Source organism: Gavialis gangeticus, unplaced genomic scaffold, assembly GCF_001723915.1.
Source record: "Gavialis gangeticus isolate Ggan-Ray unplaced genomic scaffold, GavGan_comp1, whole genome shotgun sequence".
In the NCBI taxonomy this organism is placed as follows: Eukaryota; Metazoa; Chordata; order Crocodylia; family Gavialidae; genus Gavialis; species Gavialis gangeticus.
Genome location: NW_017728960.1, coordinates 1769077 through 1792211, shown reverse-complemented (window position 1 = coordinate 1792211; position 23135 = coordinate 1769077). Strand labels below are relative to the sequence as shown.

The following is a 23135-nucleotide window of genomic DNA, read 5'->3' as shown; positions in this document are numbered from 1 at the left end:
AATTAAGTGGAGGTCCTGTATCTCAGCCAGGAACCTCCTGGAACGGTCTGACCTGGCTGACTCTTCCTCCCAGCAGATGTCCGGGTAATTTAAATCACCCATGACAACTACATCCCTTGCCTTAAGTGCCTGTGCAAGCTGGCCTGAAAATTCCCGGTCCAACTCCTCCTTTTGGTTGGGGGGTCTGTAGTAGACCCCCACCGTTATATCCCTCTCCCCACGGCCCCCTCGTATCTTGACCTAGAGCACTTCAGCTTGCCCCTCTGACCCCATTTTGCTGGCAGAGGATGTGTATTGCTCCTTGACATAGAGCGCCACACCCCCACCTTTCCTTCCTTCTGTATCCCGCCCATAAAACCTATAGCCCCTAATGCTAACTTCCCAGTCGTGAGATGAATCCCACCACGTTTCTGTAAGCCCTATTATGTCTGGGTCTGAACTGGCTATTCTGAGGGTGAGTTGCTCCTGTTTGTTCCCCATGCTACGAGCATTGGTATATAGGCGTTTAAGGCCTTGTCTAGCTGCGTGTACCACCCCCTGATTTGGGAGACTGTCTGGACCCCTGTTTCTTACCTGGGCACTCCTTGCATCTGTCACCTGTCTTGCTTGGGTGGTGTCTCCTCGTCTTCCTGCGGCTCCCTCCCCCGGCGAGGCTAGTTTAAAGCTCGCCGTACGAGATCAGCCAACCTGGAAGAGAAGACATGCTTGCCTTTAGGAGAGAGGTGAAGCCCATCCCACCCCAGCAAGTCCCCCGCCTGAAAGCATGGGTCATTATCTAGGAACCCAAGGCCTGCCTGGTGGCACTGACTGTGTAAGCGCCAGTTGACTTTGCCAATGCAGGCCCCGTGTTGCTGTCCCCGCCTACTCACCGGAAGAAGAGAGGAGAATACCCCACGTGGTGGGTGGGTGGAGCACCCTGCTTTTTCTTGTTTCCTTGGGTCTAGGCGGGGTGATAGAAAGCAGAAAGCAAGGTAGAACAGCCCCGAGGCTGCTCTAACTTGCATAGGGATGACCCTAAAAGGAAGCACAAACCCCCCCTTGCCCTGTCTCTCTCCAGCCGTGACAAATGTCTAATGGAGAATCATGTTCCCCAGCACTTGGCATATTAGAGATGGACTCCTGTTCTGACTTTTCATGGGGTCACAGTGACAAGCCCCTGTTTCTGTCTGCACACAAATGCCAGCAGCAGGGCAAGGGGCCTCTGTACGGCTCTCAGCAGTCTCCTGTTTGCACAGAACAGATCGGGTGACCAAGGGCTTTGTGCACTGCCTTTCCACCCATTCCCAAGGGCAGCATTTTGCACTCCTCCTTGCATTGGCATCAGGGAGAGACAAGCCTTTCCTCCAGGTGCAGAGCAGAGGCTGAACTTGACTTTTCAACTGGAGGCAAACTTTCCCAGGCTTTGAGATGGTTTAGATTAACATCTCCCTCCTTTTTAGAAGGAGCTGACCGCATCCTGCCTGAACTCCTCCACCTCTCGTATGCTTGGTATTTCCTTTTTAGCCATCCTTGAGTTGGACAGCTGTCCCTTTAAGAGCAAGGCAGGCTGGGAAATCTTTTGGGGCTATAAAATTGAGGAGCAGAAAGCTTCAAGGGGAGAGTGCTTGTAGGCAGAGCAGGGATGGCTCAGGTGTGATCCAGGGAAAAAAGGGAGGTTTTTATTTCCCATTAAAAATGTGCAATGGAATTATTGGCTTTCATCCTGCTTGAATTTTTCCCCCCAGAAAATTAATTGTAGGAGGATGAAATTTAAAGGGGAATCCTGATATAGGTCAGGCAGGTTTTGTTCCCCCAGCCCCTTTCCCTTCTCCTCCCACACTAGAAAGGGAGTGGAGGGAAGGAAAAGGGGGAGAAAGGAGAGATCAATGGATCTGTTTGGTGTGCTTCCAAAAGCACTTTTGGGACAAGAAATTGCCCCCCCCCCCCGATCCTTGTTCCCAGGCGTTGTCCTTGTGTCTGTGGCATCCTGATCAGGCGATGCAGCATGACCCAGAGCCTGTTCCCAGCCTTGGCTGTTGTCAGCACTCCAGCCAGGTGACACTACGGTACTTTCCGTCCTGCCGGGCAGCCTGTCATCCGCGCCTGCTGCCAGTTGGAAAGCAAGCGGCCATGCTCCCAAAACGGGTCCCCTCCTTCTTCCCCTCCGCCTCCTCCTTCCCCCGACCAAGCTGCTCAAGGGCCAGAGAGGGCTGCGAGGGGGATTAGCAAGCGCTAAAGAATCTGCAGCCTACGTTCCACATGGCCTTCGGATTAGCTGCCCTAGATGCACATGGCATTTCCCTGGGCAGAGCTGCTGCCCCAGCAGACTGGTCTTCTGCAGCAAGAGCTAATGGGAGGCGCACCTCTAGTCTCCAGCAGGTCGCAGATGGCACCGCCACATCTGCCCTGCCCCGAGAGCTTTCATTTGCCCTTGGCTAGAGGCCTCTTGTGCGTTTTGCTGCAGCAGAGCACCCAGAGCATCCTCAAGTACAGACTCGGGGAAGATCTGGTTTGAACATCGTTCTCCCCTTCCCCTTCCATCCACAGCTTTGTTCTGGATACGAGTGGCAAGAATACCATATTTTACCATAGACAACACTCACTTAAAAAAAAACAAAAACCCAGCTGCTGGAAATTGGAGTGTGCATTATATGTGAGAAGTACGGTAAGAGCAGTTTCTGCTACATACTAGGCAAAAGCAGAAGTGAAGTCTGCCCACGGTTCACAGAGGGAGCAGGCTCTACTCCTGAGATGCGGTCACTCAGTTACTACAAGGAGAGAGCTTTTTTTTTCTTGTCTTCATTGCACCTTTCAAAAACAAGGTGCAATACCTCATCTTGGGACACGTCGTATGTGAGAAAATACAGTGTAGGTCAGTGGAGAGCTGTGGTGCTTGAAAGGATTTGACTTCATTAAGGGAGACACCAGCTAGAACCAAGATCATCTCTTTGAGTAATCCACATGGTTTTGATCTTCCATTTCACCTCTGTATACAGGAGCCAGTTACTTTAACCTCACCCCCAAAGGAAATTAATTGCCTTCTCCATCCAACCCCTACCTTCCCAGTCACTGGTTGGGGAACAAGGCAGTTTCAATGGAGGGAGATCTCTAGTCATTTCTGGTTACAGAGGCCCACCATGTAATTCAAGCTTTGTCGTTCCTCCCAAACCAGAAGAGAATGATCTGTTAATCCTGCTATGAAAAATTTCAGACCCAATTAGAAAACCTCAGGGAGAAGAATGGGTTTGGGTTGAACACTGCAGAATGGAAGCAGCCTCTGGTGGGGTTTTCCAGGTGTTTTGATCCATGCTGCACTATAAGAGGAGATATCTCATCATTATCATCATCAAGGATGCTGGCTACAGCCCAGGCTGGGGTTGTGACTGGGGTGCACCCAGTGCTCCTGCTGCAACTAAAACCTAGAGGTTCCTTGGTAGAGGGTCTTGCCCCTCCACTCAAGGTCAGACCGATTGCTGCATTTGGGGTCAGGAAGGAGTTTTACCCCCTGGCCAGATCAGTATAGACTGTTGGGATTTTTGTCTTCTTGAATAGTGGGGGTCGCAGCCCTCTGTCTTGGATCTCGAGCATATTTTGGCAACCTGTGACACTGGCTGCTGTTGTCCCCTTGCTTTGCCTATGTAGTTGTGGGACAGGGTTGATTGTTTCACTTAGCAATAGTGATCATTTTGGATGAGAAGGATCCTTCCTCAGGCAGAGGGTTGTACAAGATGACCCCCAGCGGTCCCTGCCAGCCCTGCTTTCCTATGATTGTTGGATTGTCATTATCATCATTTGTAATGCAATAGCAAAAGTACGGTACCAATACAGCAATGCAGCACGGTACCAGTACAGAGCAGAAAAAGCTTGTGCCCCAGAAAACTTACAGTCAGAGTTACTTATACAGCCCACAACACCGTCAGCTCTGTTGTAAACCTGTATTGTCCAGAGCTTCCAGTGTAGGGAAAGAACCTCTCCAAAATAAAACTTGACCTGGAAGCAGATACATGCCTTACTTTTGTGAAAGACAAGGGGAGAATTCTCAAGGCTTTTCATTTTTATTATTTTTCCCCCCCTCTGTGGAATTTGGCATGGAAAGAGACCAAGACTTCCAGGAAATTTTGTAGCTTTGACTTTAAAAAAAGAATTGGCAAGGGAGGGCTCCATAATAACGCCTAATTGCTTCTGGTATTTTGAAAATACAGTGATTAAATGTGCATGTGTAATGCAATCTGTAAACTGGTTGCCCGACGCCAAAGAGGAACTTTCTGTACAAAATTCGCCAGGTTCTTACAACAGACAGCGCAAATCCCCGCTGCGTCATGGCTGGGCGTCCAGCGAGTGAAGGTGTTGGGGGGTGGGGGGGAAAGCAGGTTTGGCAATTCAGGTTGTGTACTAAAACCCAGGGGGCCTGTCCCAGACTAGGCTTGTGAGCTTTTTTTCTGGGACATACTTGTTTACACAGGCAAATTTGCACCCATCAAGCGATACAAGTGCCCTCGTGGGGTAGCAGCTTCGTTGGTGTAATGGAGCTGTTGCCATGGGGGAAGGGGACTAAAATAACTGCTTGGGATGACTCACCTTCCTTGCAGTGCCACAGGGGCCAGGCCAGGTTTTTTTTACTAGTGGAGATCTCCCACCTCCAAACAAAACAGTTGTGCTGGGAAAAAGATGAAGGGTAAATCCAGCCGTGGAGTGTATTGCCCTTGTGCCAAGGCCTTGGCATTGCCAGGCTGTCGGAAGCCTTCCTGAGTCTCTCTGCTCTGCTCTTAGGAGGTGTGATATAGCAGGCTTGCAGGGTTAATCGTACTTGCTCAGGTACTGGTAGTAGTGAAGCCAATGATGGACTGTAAGCTTGCCACTTTTGGAGGAGATGAGCCCCCCAAAATGCCTCTGCGTTTGCAGTGCTGTTGTCCTGACAGGCTGGGGAGAAGGAGATCTCTGTTTGTGCTTCGGACCCGCTGTCTAATTTGGATAGATTCCCCCTCCGGTTTCGGTCCGTCATCAACAGCTTTGCTGATGCTGCTTTCCAGAAACCGATGATCCTAGGCTGTGTTTCCTCCCTGCCTGCAGCGTTTTGACTCAATTAACTCAACGTGCATCCTTCAGGTCCTGATCTCGATAACCTCCGAGGTGCCAGGTTTGCACGTAACAAGGTCATTGCAGGAGGCATCCAGCCCAGTTTGAGGGCATTTGGTGTCGTGTGGCTCTAAGGACAATGAATCCCTGTCAGCAGAATGGTAGAGAATTGCTAAACGCGCCTGAGACCAATTCCTCAGGTTTTTCTGGTGTAAATCCAAGGAGTCTTCAGGGGTGTTGCTGCTGATGCCAAAGTGAGTAGTTCTGAACCCAACTTGGAGCTGCAACCCCACTATGATACGAGTTGGGCAACCAGCCAACCAGAAACGTGGCCATGTTTGGCTTTCCAGTTCGAGGGGATTATCCCTGCACAGCCTATACCCTGTGAAGTCCTGCAGACCCAGCCTCCCTGCTTAATACAGTTTTATTGTGTTGAGGTTGGCAGACTCCACTGCATGTTACAGCAAAACCCTTGCATCTATTTAAAACAGCCTTAAAAAGAAAACAAAACCACATTCCACCCACTCATTTCGCTGGGGACAAGTTGTTGTTTGTGTCTTAATGGGAGAATAAATAGCACCAGGGCTTATTTCTCCCATTCTCCATCATTGTCATCCTGGGAATTGTGGAGAGAATAGATTTTTTACGTCCGAGTTTGAGCTACAGGACCAAATTCAGTCCTGATGTGAATGGATCCTTTGAAGTCGGTGGAATTCCTTGTCTCAGTCCCTGGATTGTGCTTTCCTTTCCGTTACCCTAGTCAAATCGCTTGGGCCAGATCCTTAGCTGAAATGGGAAAAGGCCCATGTTGTTAAATCCTGTTAAGGCCCGCAGGATCTTGGGCTAAGGGAGTTAGTTACTTTTGTGTAGAGAAAAGGGTCAGGAGCGAAAGGGGTGGGGGAGCTGTTCTTCTTTTTGGTTAGACCTTGCAGGAGGGATCCTCATTCCCATCCCTCTGCCAGTAGAGAAGTGTGTTACCATAGGAACAGGTTGCCCATACGTCCAGTTTGCACAGAAATCCAGAAAACCTCTGATTTGATTGAGGCCGAAAATCAATGGCAAAACTGGATGCGGGAAGAAGTTGAGACCCGGTCCCTGCCTGAGGGTAAGAGGAACCTGGTATAGCCAAGGTATAGATATCTCCCTTAGTTGGGGAGCAGAGCCGGTTAAAATATTGTGAATTTTTCGTCATTTAAGGTGGGATTTCCCCCCCCCTCTGAATTTGCAGATTTGCACTGTCGGATTGATTCATCATGAGGTTTGTCCAAAGGTTCTGCTGTTGGATTTGTCATGCTCTCCTTCCCTGCCCCCAAGTGTTTTAATCATGTTTGATGCCTGTTTGCAGAACTCTAGGATTCCCCCACCCCCTTCCTTTCCCTGACCAGGTCTGCAGTAAAGGCATCACCCTATTCCCCTCCTTCCATTTCAGTCCTGGCCACCACCAGCCCCCCATTATCCCATTCCAGCCTAGATCTCAACCTGTCCCGGTTGTGTTTTCAGACGTTAAGAAAGAAAGGTTTTAACGGTTGTGACAGCCCGGAGCCTGACGGAGAAGACTCCATCGACCAGAGCCCCCTGATGGAGGACAAATACCGCAAAGCCAGCGAGGACCTGGACATCCTATTCAAGCGCTACGGTGTAAGTACCGTGCCCCTCTGGCCAGAAACCTTCATTATGTGTTTGTTTTTTTCTTTTGTTCGATTTCCCCCCAACCCTCTTCCCCACCACCTCCCCCCACCCAACCCTGAACGTCACAGGCGCTGAACAAGAAGCACAGGGAGTGCGAGAGCCCAGAAGGGGACGAAGTGTTTGCACTGACCCCACAGACGGAGGAGAAATATAAAAAGATTGATGAGGAGTTTGATAAAATGATGCAGAGTTACAGGCTCGCAGTGAGTAGCTGGTAGCCTGCAACCCCCCTTTTTGCTGCCCCCCCTTGCACCCTAATGGACACTTAGCACTTAGTATGCAAAGGTAGTGACTTGCATGGCTTTGCTCCCAGAGCCTTGCTGTGCCTCATTTGTTTGCTCCCATCCGATGCAGCAAACCTAGGGCAAGGGATGCATTAGGAGGTGATGTTACCTAGTGGTTAAAAACAGGCCCAGCAATGCTAAGACCCCTTTTGCCTGCTCTGCCAGTGCAAAGGAGCCTTAAAGTGAGAGGAAAGAGCCCCTTTATAATATCCCCCTCCCTCCAGCACAGTCCCAGCCATACTCCTAGCACCCACCCAGGCTGTTTATGTTAGGTCTTAGAATGAGCATCAATCAGAGGTGAAGGGTCCTGGATGGTGCCAGCTGGGTGAGCTCTGAGATTAGAAGACTTATCAACAGAACTATCATTTTAGCACTGTTAGACTTATCCCAGCATATCCCCCAGTGTAGACGCAATTAAACTTAAAGGCATGTGTTACTCAGTTATTTGCATTGAGAATGAGCCATGCATGGTGTTACCACCTTCCAACCAACATACTGTATATGCTGGTATACCATGTGCCCCCCAAATAAGACGAGTGCCTTGTTTCTGGGAGGCTGAATGAATTAAGAAAAAAAAGGTGTTTCCTTTAAAACAAATGGTTTGGAATCAATTTCCTCATTTAAGACATATGCCCCCAATTTTTGATTGCTAACTTTTGTGGGGAAAAGGGGTGTGGTATGTCATTAAATATGGTAATTTCCTCCCGTGGGAGGGGAGTGGTACCAGTGTTGTCATCTCAGTGCAGGTGAGATCGTGCTACTTTTAAGTGTAGAGGAATATAGAGGAGTTGAGGTATCTGGCTTGAAACTTCCAGTTAAATTAGAGAGCTTCAAATCCAGTCCCATTGCTGTTAACCTCGGGTCAAATCCTGGTGCTGCTAATCCAGCAAACTCTTCTTCCTGGGGAGTTTCGCCTCCACAAGGGAAGGGTCTCACTGTACCCGGGTCTGGTTCTACTCTGGTTTGCTCTTGCATTAAATCCACACAAATCCACAATCCGTCCAGTGCAGCTGGTGGAAGTGGCTCAAATCCCAGGAGGTTTTAGCCTGTGGTCGCAGCGCCAGCCCTGAGGTGGCATCAGGACAGTGCCAGAAGGGATTTGTGTCAAGGGAAGGAGATGTCACAAAGGATCCATTCGTCCAAGAGAGCCAGTTTTCAGAAGGATTAGCTACTTGGTCAGGCAGGGAGTAGAAAGGGAAGCTGATTTCCCAGGGTTGGATGTAGCAGAAACACTCCCGAATTGTCCCTTCTGTTCTTGTGCCTTTTCCCAAGACTTTGCTCCTGTGGAAACAGGGTGAATATTCTTCCTGCACTTCCTTCGTCCTTTATGCCACACTTCTGGCATTCAGAAAGACTTAAAACAGGTAGCTACACTCTAAGGAGCCTTACACGAATGGGACCCTGGCCCTAAGTCAGGTCTCCATCATGGGGATGATGCTTAGAAAGGAATGAAACCTCAGCCTGTGACCAAGATTGAGGCTCTTGCAGGCCCCTGGGACAATATAAATGGGCCTGAAAGTGGGCATCACTGGAATTGTGCCTCTTTGAAAGCCCTACATTGGCTGCTGAAGAGAAGAAATCTTAGAAAATCAGGCCACAAAACCTAGAGTTAAGGAAGGTTTAGCTGATAGGGCCTGGCCCTGCCTCAGTGGATCTGGCTAGGATTTGGCCATCAGCTTGCTTGGTGCTGGGCTCAGAGCTGGGAGAGGTTCTCTGGGCTTCCCTGTGCCAGCTTCACACCAGCCCCTCCTGGCCTGATTGTCATGCACCTTGTGCAGTCCTTTTACACCAGCACAAAGCTGGTCCCACTCACCCCCCAGCCCCAAATCAGTGCAGGGTTTGATCTGCCTCTGAAGTTGCAGCCAGGTGTGGGGGCAGAGCCCTGCCAGATCAGAACTGGCAGCATTTTGCACTCCCTTTGCCCTAGTGTCAAGGATCATCCAGGATCAGGGAAATGGAAGAATGAGCCTCCCTTGGTCACTTAGGGTCTGCATCCCACTAGCTCCCATTCTCACCGGTCTCTGTCCCAGAGACCTTCCAGTCGAGAGCATCCCACGGGCAGTCAGGCCTAGCATCCCGCCCCCCTTCTGAGGACCTGGGGATGAGTGAGGCAGGAGGAATGTGCAGTTGGAGCAGATGCTTTTCTCTCTAACCAGCTGGTTTGGTGTGATGAGAACTAACCCACCTGCCTCCTCTGCTGGGGTACATGGCCGGGCAGATGCTGGCGCGGTGTTCAGAGTGCCATGGACATGTGCTTTCCCTGGTAAAAGGAAGGCATTGACGTTTGGTTGATTCATGAGCCACCCTCCCCTCCTCTCCGCACCCTGACCGTCCCTGGGTTTGGGATTGTTGTGCAAGCTGCGTTCACTCTGACCCCTTTGCTTTCCATAACCTGGCCCTGCAGCCCCAGTGCCCCAGCACTGTCCTCGGCTGGAGAGGGCCTAGGTGCTATGACCCTCTCCGGGCTTGGACAGGAGCACTCAGTCAGGGGGGAAGGACCTTGGAGCAGATGGAGAGAGAGAAGAGGGTCTGGGGCTCAGCTTTGCAGGTCTCAGTCCCATGTATGCCAAAAGATGTAGCACCTGCATATCTATCTATCCTGGCATATCTGTCTATCTATCCTGCCTTCCTTCCGACTTTCTCTCTCTTCTCTCTTTTACACACGGAGGAGCATGATTCAAACACGTTGGAGCTCCTGCCCAGTCAACCCCCTTTGAGGGCAGCATAAGGGAGGCTGCAACATTACAGCTGCATCCATTTCAGAGCTGTGCTAAGGGCCCTTGGTACTCATGAGAAACTGATTCAGAAAGAGTCTCTCGCCCTGGAGAGCTTATAGTGCAACGGCTCAAGTCAAGGCAGTGCAAGGGCTCAGGCTGGGGGTGGGGAACGTTTTTGTGCCCTGCTGCTGCCCGGCACTGCTGGGGCCTGATGAGAAGAGGTGGGTGGCACTGGGGAGCTTTCCTGGCCATGAACCCTCAAGCAAAAGGAGCCAGGGCTTAACTGTCTGCTGTCATGTCCCTGTCCTGCACCAAGGAGCCACTTAGCAAAAGGGTCCTAGCAAAGCTGAGAGGCAGTGAAACCACCTGACTTTCCAAGCCCGATACAATTAAAATGGGGCTTTAGCAAAGCCCTGGGAAAGCCTCCAAGCAGGTGCCTGGCCTCGTTAATGAAAAGCAAATTAGTGGTATAAGAAAGAGCGTTAGGATAATCTCGACAGTCTGGCTTTAACAGGGACCCAGATGGGTGGTGCACTCTCAAGCTAGGGTTGAAGGACCTTGAAATAGGCATGATTCTGTTTCCTGAGGGCAGACCCTGGCTCTCATCACCGACTCTGCCATCAGCGATGGCAGCAGCTGCATGCACGGAGTAGCAGGACCTCTCTCTGCCTTGCCTCTGTGGAGCAAAGCAGCACTTCGGGAGTGCTCCGAGACAGTCTGAGATCAGCTCTTCAGATCCTTTGTGTTCTGGGTTTGTGCAATGCCCAGCACAGCTGGGTGCTGTTCTGTGGCTTGGGTGGCGATGCATATTGGAACCAAGAATGGTCTATTTGTGCTTGGTGCTGTCGAAAGGGAAAGAAAATCCCTGCTTCCACAGAGCAAATCCCTGCCCTCTCCAGAAGCAAAAAAATTCCACCTCACTAGATTCACATTTCATCCTCAGTTTGTACCTGCTGGGAAAAACCACCCTAGGCCCCTCTCTGTAATGGGCCAAGGTCAGGGGTATGAAGTGTTCAGCACTTCCCATTGCTAGAGACCTTTTCCCCTGCAAAGAAATCCCAGGGCATGGGCTGGATCCTGAGTGGACCCAAATCAGCATAGCACCACTAACTTTAATGGTTCACATCCTTTAAAGACAAGGCTCTGCATTTTATCATGTCTGTTGCAAGCAGCAATGAACCCCGGCTAGACATTGTGTGCCTGGCGTCTCTCATACACCTATTAAGAATGGACTTGAAGGTCTTGAGAGACAGAGGGACTCTCCTGGCTGCCTGAGATGGGGAACTGAGGCACAAGTGACTTATCTGAGGTCTGGCGGTGTCTGTAGCAGAGCCAGGAGTTGAACCTGGTGTTTTTGGGAGTCCAAAGTGGGGGGCTACTGTCTTAGCCCCACACTTCCCCATAGCTCAAGTGCAGGAGATACCCAGCTTCGTGGCAGGCCCAGCAGTGTTGTCCATGGGAGCTCTTTTGAGCTCCTCCTCATGGCATATTGGTACAGACCCTCTCCCTTTCAACAAGCACATGTGAAGGACCAGTGGTTTTGGATATGAACAGTTCTCCCAGGGTTTACACTTCCAAGTGGCACAAACAGGCTCTTTCCACAGGCCTCCCTGAGACAGGCTCAGCTGCAGTAAACAGAGCATAATCCAGCTAGAGTAAATCAGGGTACCCCACTGACTTTAAAGGATCTGTGCTCCTTTACCCCAGCTGAGGGCCTGGCCCGGTCAACTCCATTCATCCTCTTAGCAGCATCAACCCTGTGGGTGTGGGTCTTGCTTACGCAAAGACCACCATGCTCTGGCTTCCCTTTGATGGGCTGAGTCATGCCCAGCTCCCTCGGCGGGCTCTTTCTAACATGCTTTACTAACCCCTGTGGTACGTAAAGCAATCCCTGTAGTAAACAACAGAAGACAAAGCCAAGCAGCTGGTTGCAAGACAGTGTGGCTTTGATGGTGTCCTCGTGGGCACCTCTTGCTCCTTCTCAGCCTGCCTGGAAGCAACATACGTTCTGGTGTGTATGGGGCAGTGGGTTGCACCTATGGTGCGTTGGGGGGTCCCTCAGTTCATGAGGTGTCTGTCCTGCAGCAGAGGAACTGCACAGCAGGCATGAGGGACTGCATAGGGCTGGGCAAGTCTGCACAAGGAGCGGGTCAGAAGTGAACTGGGTCTGGTCTCTTCTGGCCTCAGTCGTCATCACAGGTGGAGGACTTGGGGACGTTTTGTGTGGTGTCAGCAAACCTAACAGCTGCCTGCTCCTTGGCAAAGCGAATAACTCCCAGCAAAGCCCCCCATTGTCCCTGTCCTCCCCCAGCACAGCCTCTGGCTTACACCCTCCATCTCTGTTCAGTCCACAGTGCCAGCGCCGAACTTCGCCATGCCCGTGACGGTTCCTGTGACCAATCAGAACACGCTACAGTTCAGCAACCCTGGGAGCTCCTTAGTGACCCAGTCCCTCGTGACTTCCTCGCTGACGGACCCGCGGCTCCTCTCACCTCAGCAGCCCACTTTGCAGAGGAACACTGTGTCCCCAGGCTTGCCACAGAGGCCAGCCAGTGCCGGTGGGTTTTTGCGCCAGGTGGGACTGCCTGAGAGAAATGCCAGCCTTTCCCAGCTGTCTGCTGATGAGATCAGGGGACTGGGAAGGCAGATCTTAGGATCATGGGAAAGTTGGGCTGGAAGAGACCTCATGAGGTCGCATCTAATCTAGGCAGGGTCAGCCCTGACTAAACCATCTCAGCCAAGTGTCTGTCTAACTTGCATGACACAAATGCATGGGTTAAATTCTCCAATTTAGGGGAAGAGGAGTGTGCACCAGTAGTTATGGTAGTGGACTGGGAAACTGGACTCCTGGGTTCTTTTCCCAGCTGTCTCTCATCTGTGATGTGTGAGTGGGGACTGGTGGCAAAATTAACAGGCTTGAGATATGGGCAAAGCATTCAGAATCCCAAGTACATCAAGCAGACACCAAAAGTCTTGTTACAAGAAGGAAAAAAGGGTGCAGCTAATTGGGAAAGAACTGGGAATGGCTCTCCCTGCTCTCAGTGGGAAGGAGCACTTCCCAGCTGTCCCAGAGCTGCGGGAGGCTCATTGTAACCGCTCTCTGCAGAAGCCAGCATGACAGATCCTGTTTCCAGCCCTGCTGCTAGGCATTGCGCTCTCTGCCTTGGAGCCACAGTGTTTTCCAAGCCTTGGCAGTGGGCTTCTGTGCTGCACAGCTCATCCCCATTGCATGTGGTCTTGGATCTGTGTTGTTTCCAAACCCGCTCCTGGGAATGCAGCCCAGCTCTCTGACTTGCTGCTGCTGCTGAAGTCCCTATACCTGGTCCAACACCATTGTGCCCCCTAGACCAGATTTCTAACTGACTTGGTTCTGATTGTTTTCTAGGGGCGATGCTTGGGGGAGACTTGAACAATACAAATGGAGCCTGCCCCAGTCCCGTGGGTGAGTGAGAAGCTGCGCTGTTTTTTCCCTCCCTGCAGGTTGTGTGGCTTAGTGGCTAGAGCAGTGCACTGGCTCTGTTCCCACTACTGCCCAGGCCTGGTGGGAAACCTTGGATAAGTCACCTCACCTTCTCTGTTTTGTTCCTCAGTTTGCCCAGCTATAAAATAAGGATTCTTGCCTCCTTGCTTGCTGATCTGGGGCTGGGCATTAGAAATCATAGACAATTGGGGTTGGAAGGGACCCTCAGGATTATCTCCAAATCCCTCAAAGCAGCACCATCCCCAACTATCTTATCTCAGCTATGGGCTTTGTCTAGCTGGGTCTTAAACACTTCCAAAGATGGAGATTTCACCACCTCTCTGGGTAACCTGTTCCAGTGCTTTTCTAACCTCCTAGTGAGAGAGTTTTTCCTAATATCCAGCCTCAACTTCCCTTGCTGCAACTGGAGACCATTGCTCCTTGTTCTATCATTTACCACCGCTGAGAAGAGTCTAGCTCCATCCTCTTTGTAAACATATATACAGGTGTTGGGGAACTTGAGCTTTCAGGTCAAAACATTTTTGTGGGGGAAGATGGTGTTTTAGACTGAGCTGCAAACAGCTGTCTCTCACTAGATGTCTGTGAAGCTCCTAGCAGGGTGCAGCAGGGACAGCAGACATTGTATTAGGCTTTAGTAAGAACCCGCAGCTGCTGTGATGAAAGTGAGACCAAGCCTGAACTCAGCAGAGTTACTGGGTGTTTTAACGGTCCAAGTTCCTCCTTGGGGCAGCAAAGTGTGGTTAAGGCAGGACGTGAATAAGAGGCCATGATTTGGCATTAATAAGAGGCCAAGATTACCCTCCCAATCTTTACCTCTGTGTGAGGGAGAAGGCAGGGATTGAAAGGGGCTGATGACCTGCTTAGTGCTGTTGTAGCTGAGCCTGGATCACACTGTCCATTTGAAAATATGATCCTGGATCTCAATGGCTATTTTAAACAGAGCCAAATGGGAGCCCCACACCTGGACAGCTCAGGAAGCTGCTAGAATCATAGGAAATGAGGTGGGAAGGGACCTCAGGAGGTCACATCTAGTCCATCCTCTTGGTCAGAGCAGGACCAGCCCCAGCTACATCATCCCAGCCAAGGCTTTGTCAAACCTGGTCTTAAAAACCTCCGAGGATGGAGATGCCACCACCTGTCTGGGTAGCCTGTTCCAGTGCTTCATCACCCTCCTAGTGAGAGAGTTTTTTCTAATATCCAGCAAACTCCCCTTGCTGCAACTGGAGCCCATTGCTCCTTGTTCTGTCATCTGTCACCACTGCGAACAGTCCAGCTCCATCCTCTATGCAATCCCCCTGCAGGGAGTTGAAGGCTGCTATTCAATCCCCCCTTGGTCTTCTCTTCTCCAGTCTAAATAAGCCCAGTTCCCTCAGCCTCTCCTCATAAGTCATGTTCCCCAACCCCCAAACCATTTTCATTGCCCTCCGCTGGACTCTGTCCAATGGAGAGAGGTTCCTTCCAACCCTGTCACTGCCTTTCCTCCAGCCTCTGTGGCTTATGGCAACCTGTAACCCATGAGCTGCAGTGCAGAATCCCTGTAGCACCGTGCCCTGACACACCTATGCTCTGCTGTCTGTGCCTGGGCTTGAGGGCTGAAGGGGGCCCAGGGCAGGTGTCTTATCTCCATCGTGTACCTTTGCAGCTCCCGGGAGCAGAGCCCATCCCCAGGACATGACAGCCCCCAAGATCTGTGTCAGGAGTTTGCTGCTGCTCTCCCTCCACCCCCACCTGGCAGAGACAGGCCCTGTCACTTTCTATTCCCCCCCTCTCCAAGCCTCCAGCCCCAGCACCACCTCCCTGCAGCCCCCACGTCAGCTGTTGGGAGCAGCCGCTCCAGCTTCCAGCTTGGCAGGTTCCATGAATGTCAGGATTGACGTCACCAAGCCATTCCTCACATTCCTGCAGCTGCTCTGGGGAGCAGGAGCAGGCGAGCGGCAGGCCCTGCAGCCCCCATCAGCCCCTGCTGCTCCCCCTCCATTCCCCACAGCCCCTTTCTGGCCATTTGGCTTGCATCAACACCTAGATGCATGTCAGGTGGCTGTATTTGGGGGGGGAAGCTGGCAAGGAGCGAATTGCTGTTCTTATTCTCAGAGTGGACACAGAGTTCAAGATGTCTTGGGGATAACCTTGGGTTTCACCCTGGGCCAGGATTTGTTCTCTTCCTGTGTTTCCTGTGGGCATACAGGACGTGGTGCTGTGCTGCAGCCTGGGGAAATTTCAGGCTAGAAATGAGGTCTCACGTGTGCTGCTGGAGCCTAAAGGAGACTCTCCAGAGACAGTATAGGGCCTATGACACATGACTGGAGTGAAGCTGATGCCCTCCTGCTGGAGGCAGCGGTGCACTCATTGTGCTCGAGGGAGCCCAGTGAGATGCCGCTGTGATGGTTACCGTGGGAGCCTCTGCATGTGTCCCTGCAAAGGCTGGGAAACAGAAGGGCTTCTCGCATCCTTCGTGGCTCAGCCCGTTGTGTCTTACTCGTGCTCCGCGGTAGCAGCCCCATCGTAAGAGGAACTGACTGCCAGCGACCAAGGTCACCCTTGAAATGTTATGCACCTTCATCTTCAATTAATATAAAAGCCAGCGGCCTTGCGAGCGGCGCGTGGGCACGATAGCGTGTGCCTCGGCTGCCAACAGCGCAGAGACCCCAAGCCTCCTGCTTTGAGGTGCAAACATTTAGGGTCAGGAGAAAACCATCCTTGCAGACTGCTATCCTCTGCTGCAGCGTTTCTTCCTCTGTAGGACCTGGTCTCCTTGGACGGAGACAGGATATTGGGCCAGATAGGTCGCAGGGCTGGCACTTAGGCTCCTGAACAACCCAAAATGAAGCAGACATGAAATCCTTCCCCTGGGTGGTCTATCTTGCATGCAGGAGCTGTTAGGTGTAGGACACTCCTTACCTCTTTCCCAGTGCCAGCTAAGGAGACATGGCTAGGACTTGTTTCTGATTAGAGCAGCCCTGAGGCTGCTCTAGCATACACGACCATCCAGCCCAGCGAAGAAAACTCAGTGGTTTTTGCTCCACTCTTCCAGACTCGCCTGCAGTCAGGCAAAGACCTGGTCCACTAATTTGACAGCACATCTTTAGTGTATGTCACGCTCGGGACCTCGTTCTCACTGGGTCCAGTTCTTCCCTCCCAATTTTCCCTCAGCTGATTGGGCTCAGTGGGGGAATTACCATGGGTCTCCAGTGGGATCAGATCTGTGGCAACTTCCACTTCCTCCCCCAAGCACTCGATCACCCTGTGTCCTGGGAGCAGCAGGAACAAAATTGGGCCTCAGCTGAGAATGCCTCATGTTGGAAGCAACATCATCCCCTCCCACCTCCTGCCGAAATGCAGATGTGGTCCAATTGTCGGCATGATTAATAATGCAATCAGCGACCTATTTTTCCCGGTCTAACAGGCGCTGAATATGAGGGCTGAATCTTGGTGATTGCTAAATGTCTTTCTATCTTCAGGGCCTATTCTGTCTCACGCGCACGCGTGCGCACACACACACGCATGCACATGCACACATATATCAAAGAAAAAGAAAAATCTCATCAGAACAGTAATCGGATCCAAATTACTCTTTTCCTGATGTTCATCAAATTGCTTTCCTTCCTTCCTTCCTTCCTTCCTTCCTAAAGTTCCAAACTGAGCCGGGGAGGAAGAGAAGCTGGAGGCTGGGGAGACTCTAATCATCAGAGGGACATTAGGATACAAGAATGTAATTCCTATTTGTGCAATGGGATTGTTAAAGGAAAGGGATGGTCCTTTGGGCTGCCTTTACCCGCCAGGGTGTCAAAGTGGCCTTAGTGTGATGAGAATCAGAAGTGTCATGTCTCCTGCATGTTTTTTCATAGCCCCAAGAGGGAGGGGGGTGAAAGTGGTGAATTGGAACTGGAGACACCTGGGTTCAAGTCTCATCTGTGCTCCAGCCTCCTTAGGTTGGCCTGAGGGTGTGGACACATGAGCCAGGAACCCCAAGCTGAGGGATTTACAGTGTCGGCTGCTCTCTGGTAGGAGCTGGTGTGTAGGCTCCTACATGCAACACAGTGCAATCCACCCTGCTGAACCTCAGTGGAAAAGGGTCTGCTTTCATCTGCTGTGGGGTAAGAGTATACACACGGAAAGTTACCACTGAGCACCTGACACGGGGCAATTCCGTGCCCTCCCAGGCTGACTTGGCTTGCAGGGACACCTACACAGGGCGATGGAGAATCAAACCTGCTCTCTCCCCACTGCACCAAACACACGTGTATTTACTCCTCGTGTCTTCTCCCTGCAGGGAACGGGTACGTCAGTGCCAGAGCCTCTCCCGGCCTGCTCCCGGTCTCCAACGGTAATAGCTTGGGCAAGATCATCCCACCCAAATCCCCGCCACCACCTTCCCACGCCACCCAGCTCGCCGCCAACAGCCGCAAGCCAGATCTCCGTGTCATCACCTCGCAGAGCGGCAAGGGGCTCATGCATCATTTGGTGAGAGCTCAGCACAACCAGGGAAATTCTCGAGGCAGCCGCATTGCCGTCTCTTGGGAAATCAGGTCGCTCGGCTCCAGGGAGATGCTGAAGACTGGAGGCTGACAGCAGTATTCCCCAGCAACAGGAGCACGCGACTATGTTGCTGATGGATCATTGCTGGAGAATACTGCAGCCTGTCCCAGGGATAGGGCATATAACACAACTAGAAAATACACCTCCTCTTCTCAGCAGTGGCATGCTACTACACAATGCACAGTTGGGCTGTTCTGGGGATACTGTTCTCCGAGGCTGTAGGCAACTCAAGAACTCCCCGGACCTCAAAATCTAAGCCCCTGTCCAAAAGCAGGAAGGTTGCTTCTAAATCACATGATATTTTCCAGTAATAGCCCGTGGCTTTCCAGCTGCAATGTGATGCGCCAACAGGAGCATCATGATGAAAAGCTGTCTTCACGATAGGTTCTCAGCAATGCTGGAAAGGGGCTTTGTACCATGCCGGTAGCATGCAGCAGCTTTAAAGGAGATGTCAGTACAGGAGCCTGGGTTTTCACATGTATTGAAGCCTGTGATGCCAAAATGAGGACAATGAATGTAACGAACCATTTTGGGGTGTTCCCTGCCACCAAAACTGAGGGTAAAAGAGAATCCAGCGGTGGGTGTGATGAGTGTCTGAGGTTGTGTTGGCTATATTGGGTTTGGCCAGGCTGCAGAGTTAATGCTGTTGTAACCAGGATGATTCACTTCATGTTCCACGTGCTCAGTGCCTTAAACTGAGTTGGCTAGTCTAGTGGGGGGACATGGGATCCACCTCAAGGTAGGACCATTCCTCTCAACTCCAGTGCCAGCCCTCATCTACCTGAGCAGCTTGGAGTGTGAACACACTTGAAGTTTGCCTGAATTTCTGCTACAGTACTTTGCAGTGCCTCCATCTCCAATGTGGTCACTCCCAAGTGATCTCTACTGACTCCAGGTGTGAGAACTCACGTTAACTCTGCAGCTGAGACCTCGCCATTAGCTAACTTTGACTTAAAAAGAAAAGCACTTTTCCTCGCTCGGCTAATCTGTACTTGAAAGGGCCTGCCAGCATTAATAGAGCTCTCCTGGCAATGCCAGCAAAAGAGTTGGCTTACATCAGCTCTCTCTGCCAGAAAAAGGACAGGTTTGCCTGGCCGTATGCCCATCTCCATGGGGGTCTTTGCTGGCATGGCTGTCAGTGAGAGACTTCCATGCACCCATGGCAGCAAAGCTGTGATGGTAAAAGAGGGCGCTTGTTGTCCATGAGCCTCTGGTGCTGGGTTGGGAAGAGCTGCCAATGTAACGGTACCCATTGGCTTTCTTTCTGTTCTTGTGCATGCAGACGGAGGACCACTTGGCTCTGGTGAGTTCCCTTGCTGTGTCTGTGTCTCCCAACATGTCATGAGTCTGTTTGGTTTAACATGAATGTCAGGATGATCCTGTAACTTCCCCCTCCCCCCTCCCCACACACACTCTGGAGAGCTGGGGTTTAACTGAGGGGTCCTGAGTCTTATTTACCCCTGTATGCTACTCTGGCAATGCCAAGAGGTTGCAGTGAAATGGGGAATTGGGCTCTGGGACACTGTTTTAGGGAAAAGCATAAACAGTAGGCTGTAGCTGCCCTGAGTGTAAAACAGCATCCCTGATTTACACCTTCTCCTCCATGAAGCTGACTTACCCCAGCTGTTGAGCTATAACCCATTGATGTCAAAAACAATTTACACCCCTGAGTCTGCCCTGCTAGCTGCAGTGAAGCCATGTGAGTTTTTCTACGGCCCCTTATTGCTAAAATGAGAGGTAGGAACTAGATCGGGTTCTGGGCACATTCAGAAGCTCATTGCTTGCTTTAGTTGGAAGTAGTTGGCCTTCGAGTTTGCTCCTGTACCCTGGTCTCCATGCATGATTTGGTCTCCTGGCCCCTGGTTTCCTTCTCATGACTGCACAGCTGGGAGTGTCACCTTATTTGCAGCAATCACTGCTCCTCTGTGCTAACACTGATGTGGTGCAGGGCAGATGGCTGACAGGGTGGCCACATCCAGGAAAGGTTGTAAGGCATCATTAAAAGTGGGGGGTAGTACTCAGGACCAGGAGTTTGGGGTTCTTCAAAGGGGAGTGGCACAGAGGCTTTCCCTCCTGGCAAGATGGCAGCATGACTGAGTGGATGGAGCTTGGCGGTCTTGGGTGTAGCTGTCACTGGCCTGCAGGTGACTTCCTTGGCACTCCCCATTTTGTTCCTGTGGAGCAGAGCTAAGGATCCTGCCTTCCTTAGTAGAGCGCTGTGAGCTCTTTCAGGGCAAGGTGGCCATATTTTTGCAGTGCTCCAGACTCATCCCTTTGAGTGCAAACACTCCTCCTGCCTGCGTTTGGCTCTGCTAACACACAGTTCAGCTCCCCAGACTCTCCTTCCAGATTGCCCAGCCTACACCCGAGATCCTCTCTGTCTCTCTAAACAGCTACTCCCACCTCCTTGTACACAGCAGGGAGGATGAGTCACCTGCCCCTCCGTGAGTCAGGCAGCACAATCCACTTAACCCTTTGCCAGCAGCTTCAGCCCTTGCTAATGTAGTGGGTGTGCTCCTGGCAGCCCCCGAAAACTGTGAACACTACTAGAGGGTTCACTGTGTCTTTAAAGACATGCCACCCTATTCCTTCGATTTACACTGAGAATCTGTCTCCTAAAGCATAGAGCAATAACCATCCACTGAGCCTACCCTGATAAGCAGCTTCACTCAGGAGCATGTGCCTGACTTTATTATAATCTTGAACGACTGCTAACTTGGAACAGTTAGCAACCTGCATGGGTGTTACAGTGACACGGGGGGAGTGGGAAAGCATTCAAATGTCAACAGGTTTTACCTGCATGAATAGGGCCTGAGACTGTTGCTTACTGCAAGCCGGCGTGGCATGAAATTGTGAGCTGTAAGTAAGCTGCTGTTTCCAGGCCCTGGCTTTTGGGGATCAATTCTCGCTTACCATAAGATTTTGGGCTCAGGCCTACTTCAAGATCTGATTCCCACCCCCCTTATTTTTTTTCCTTGCAAGAGCAGTGTGAAAGGGCTTTGTGCCTTCAGGGACCTCCAGAGAGAGGCTTTAAGGGGAAAGAGATTCCTTTCCCCTTGAAAGAGGGCACTGTTTGGAGAGAGACAGTGTGTGTCTCTGCATCAGAGAGGTCCCTGGGGTGGGCATTGATTTTTAGCAGATAGGGCACAGGGGTCACATTCATTCAGGTACTGAGGGTCAGCCCAATATCTCTGCCTTGCTAAGAGCATGTTTGCACAGGGAAATGGACTGCAATAGCAGTTGGGAAACCAGCTGTTCTGCTCTATGTGGATGCTGATAAACTGGAATAAGAAATCCTGTTTTTATTCTGATTTAAGTGGCTCCAGTTTGCAAGCCAGAGTGACCATGCCTACATGAGTGATTCAGAATTGTGAGAGCACCTTAAATCAACACCCTCCCTTATTCTGGTATAATATCCCCTTGGGCTTTACCCATCGCACTTCGATCCCCCAACGGCAGGCAAAGGGACTTGAGTTTTTTGCATTTTAGACAAAACTAGTTTGTCCAATGGATTGCATGGGTGTCCTGAGAAACTAACCCGCGTGCTGCAACCTTGCATGATCCATTACTTCATTGTGTATTGGGATTGCTGAACTGGATCAGACTCACCTGAATTTAAACATTCTCTGTCTGTCTCTGCCCAGTGCTGACTGCTTCAGAGGCAGGTGGAAGAAACCCAGTAGCCATTGGAAACCCCAACCCTCCAGGGCTCTAACTGCTTCTCCTTTTGCTTCTGCAGCAGAACACGCAGCGGTTAGGGGTCTCACAAGCGACTCATTCTTTAACCACACCAGTCGTCTCAGTGGCCACCCCGAGTTTGCTGACACAGGGCCTGCCTTTCTCTGCCATGCCCACGGCATACAACACAGGTAAGAGCAACCTCCCTGGAACTGTCCTGCCTATTGAGACTGAAGCATAATCAGCCTGTGGAAGTAGCTGCCTTAGCAGGATCAAAGCAAAGGCAGGGATATGTATAGGGACAATGGGGATATCCCCTGTTATATCCACAAAGATCTTGAGGACATGATTTTTACTCATCCTGTGGCCCTGTTGTGCCAGCACCGGGGGTGATACCCATAAAGTGGATGCTAATTGCAGTCACACCTACTCCAGAGAAGTTGTGTAAGGAACTTTATGGAAATCGTTGTTAGGCCCAGGATGTCTGGAAGGGAGATGAGACATCCCGTTTCTGGGCATAAATCAGTTTCTAGCTGATGGGGACTAGGAAGGAATAGGGAAGCTATAGGACACCTGTCTGCTCTAAAGGGATCATGCAGATGAAACCTGTCAAATGCTCATGCAGACTGCAGGGCTGGTTAGTTTCCTGTATAACTCATTTTGGCATCAGCTCATAGACTGTCAGATAAAAATGTTGTTGCAAAGCTGCCTGTCTGGAAGAATGCAGAATAGGCGTGTTGGAAACACCCTCTGTAATTAATAGGTGTGGCCCAACAGGTTTGTGTTCAGATGTGACTAGAAGGCTTCTTGTGAGGAACCCAGCCTTGGGCAGAGGATCCAGCACAAGGTTTGGACCAGTGAGTCTCAACCAGGGGTGCCCTGAGAGCCTTTTAAAGTATTAGCACTGTTAAGTGTGCGAACATGGTTCACAGAGTAAGCTCAGAGATTTTAAAGGAATCTGGAGTGTTAAAAAATGACCTGTTTTGGTCTCCCTTGTGTTCTTTGCAACAGCAGAAGTACTCTAGTATTTTTCTATAGACAAAATACAGTGGAAACTAAGTGCTGGCATTTTCCAAGGGGTGCCTTGAGTCTAAAAAAGTTGAGAAGTACTGGCTTAGACCCTGCCAAAATGCCTGTAATAGGTGTTCAGTTGGAAATGGTCCTGCATTAGGGTAGACTTTGAACCTGTTTCTTTTGCCCTTGCAAAAAGCAAAAATATGCTAGCATGGGGCCCTTCTCCTCTGACCCTTGGGCCTGAGAGCAGAGATGCTTTTAAATGACCATTAGTGCTATGACTATGGCAGAGAAAACCCCACTGAAATCAGGAGCACATTTTGCCAGCTGCTGTGCTCACACAAAGGATGTGGATGGATGAAGAGTTGTCCTGCATCAGTGTGTGGGGGGAGAGTTACTGCTTTTGAGTGGACATCTGATGTCGTGTAACTGCTCCGTCTGTCCTCTCTTGCCCTTCGGTAGGGGATACTAAGCTGCAGTGATTTTATCCTAGAATGAAATAGGTGGCAAATGACTGGTTTAGCTTCCATTTACCATGGGATAGAGCAGACAGATGAAGCGGTTACAGCAGGTTCGGTTAAGCCGTGGTATGTTTCCTCCTGACTTCTTTTTCCACTAGCATAACTGTTTAGTCTGTTTGTGCTTATAGCGAGAGCCAGACCGTGCCCCATGGCCCTTGCA

At 50.9% G+C, this 23135-nt stretch overlaps 1 protein-coding gene across 5 annotated transcripts in view; it reads left to right on the top strand.

Moving 5' to 3' along the window:
• Positions 1 to 23135, top strand: part of MEF2D (myocyte enhancer factor 2D) — a 73461-nt gene that overhangs the window by 31451 nt on the left and 18875 nt on the right. The window contains exons 3-8 of one of the 5 annotated variants that reach the window (XM_019521226.1): positions 6813 to 6947; positions 12093 to 12303; positions 13131 to 13187; positions 17497 to 17687; positions 19045 to 19065; positions 21502 to 21631. In XM_019521226.1, coding sequence (XP_019376771.1) covers positions 6813 to 6947; positions 12093 to 12303; positions 13131 to 13187; positions 17497 to 17687; positions 19045 to 19065; positions 21502 to 21631 — 745 coding nt within the window. Of the gene's footprint in view, positions 1 to 6555; positions 6694 to 6812; positions 6948 to 12092; positions 12304 to 13130; positions 13188 to 17496; positions 17688 to 19044; positions 19066 to 21501; positions 21632 to 23135 lie in introns of all 5 variants that reach the window. The other 4 variants (XM_019521148.1, XM_019521462.1, XM_019521386.1 and 1 more) reach the window with 4 other exon arrangements.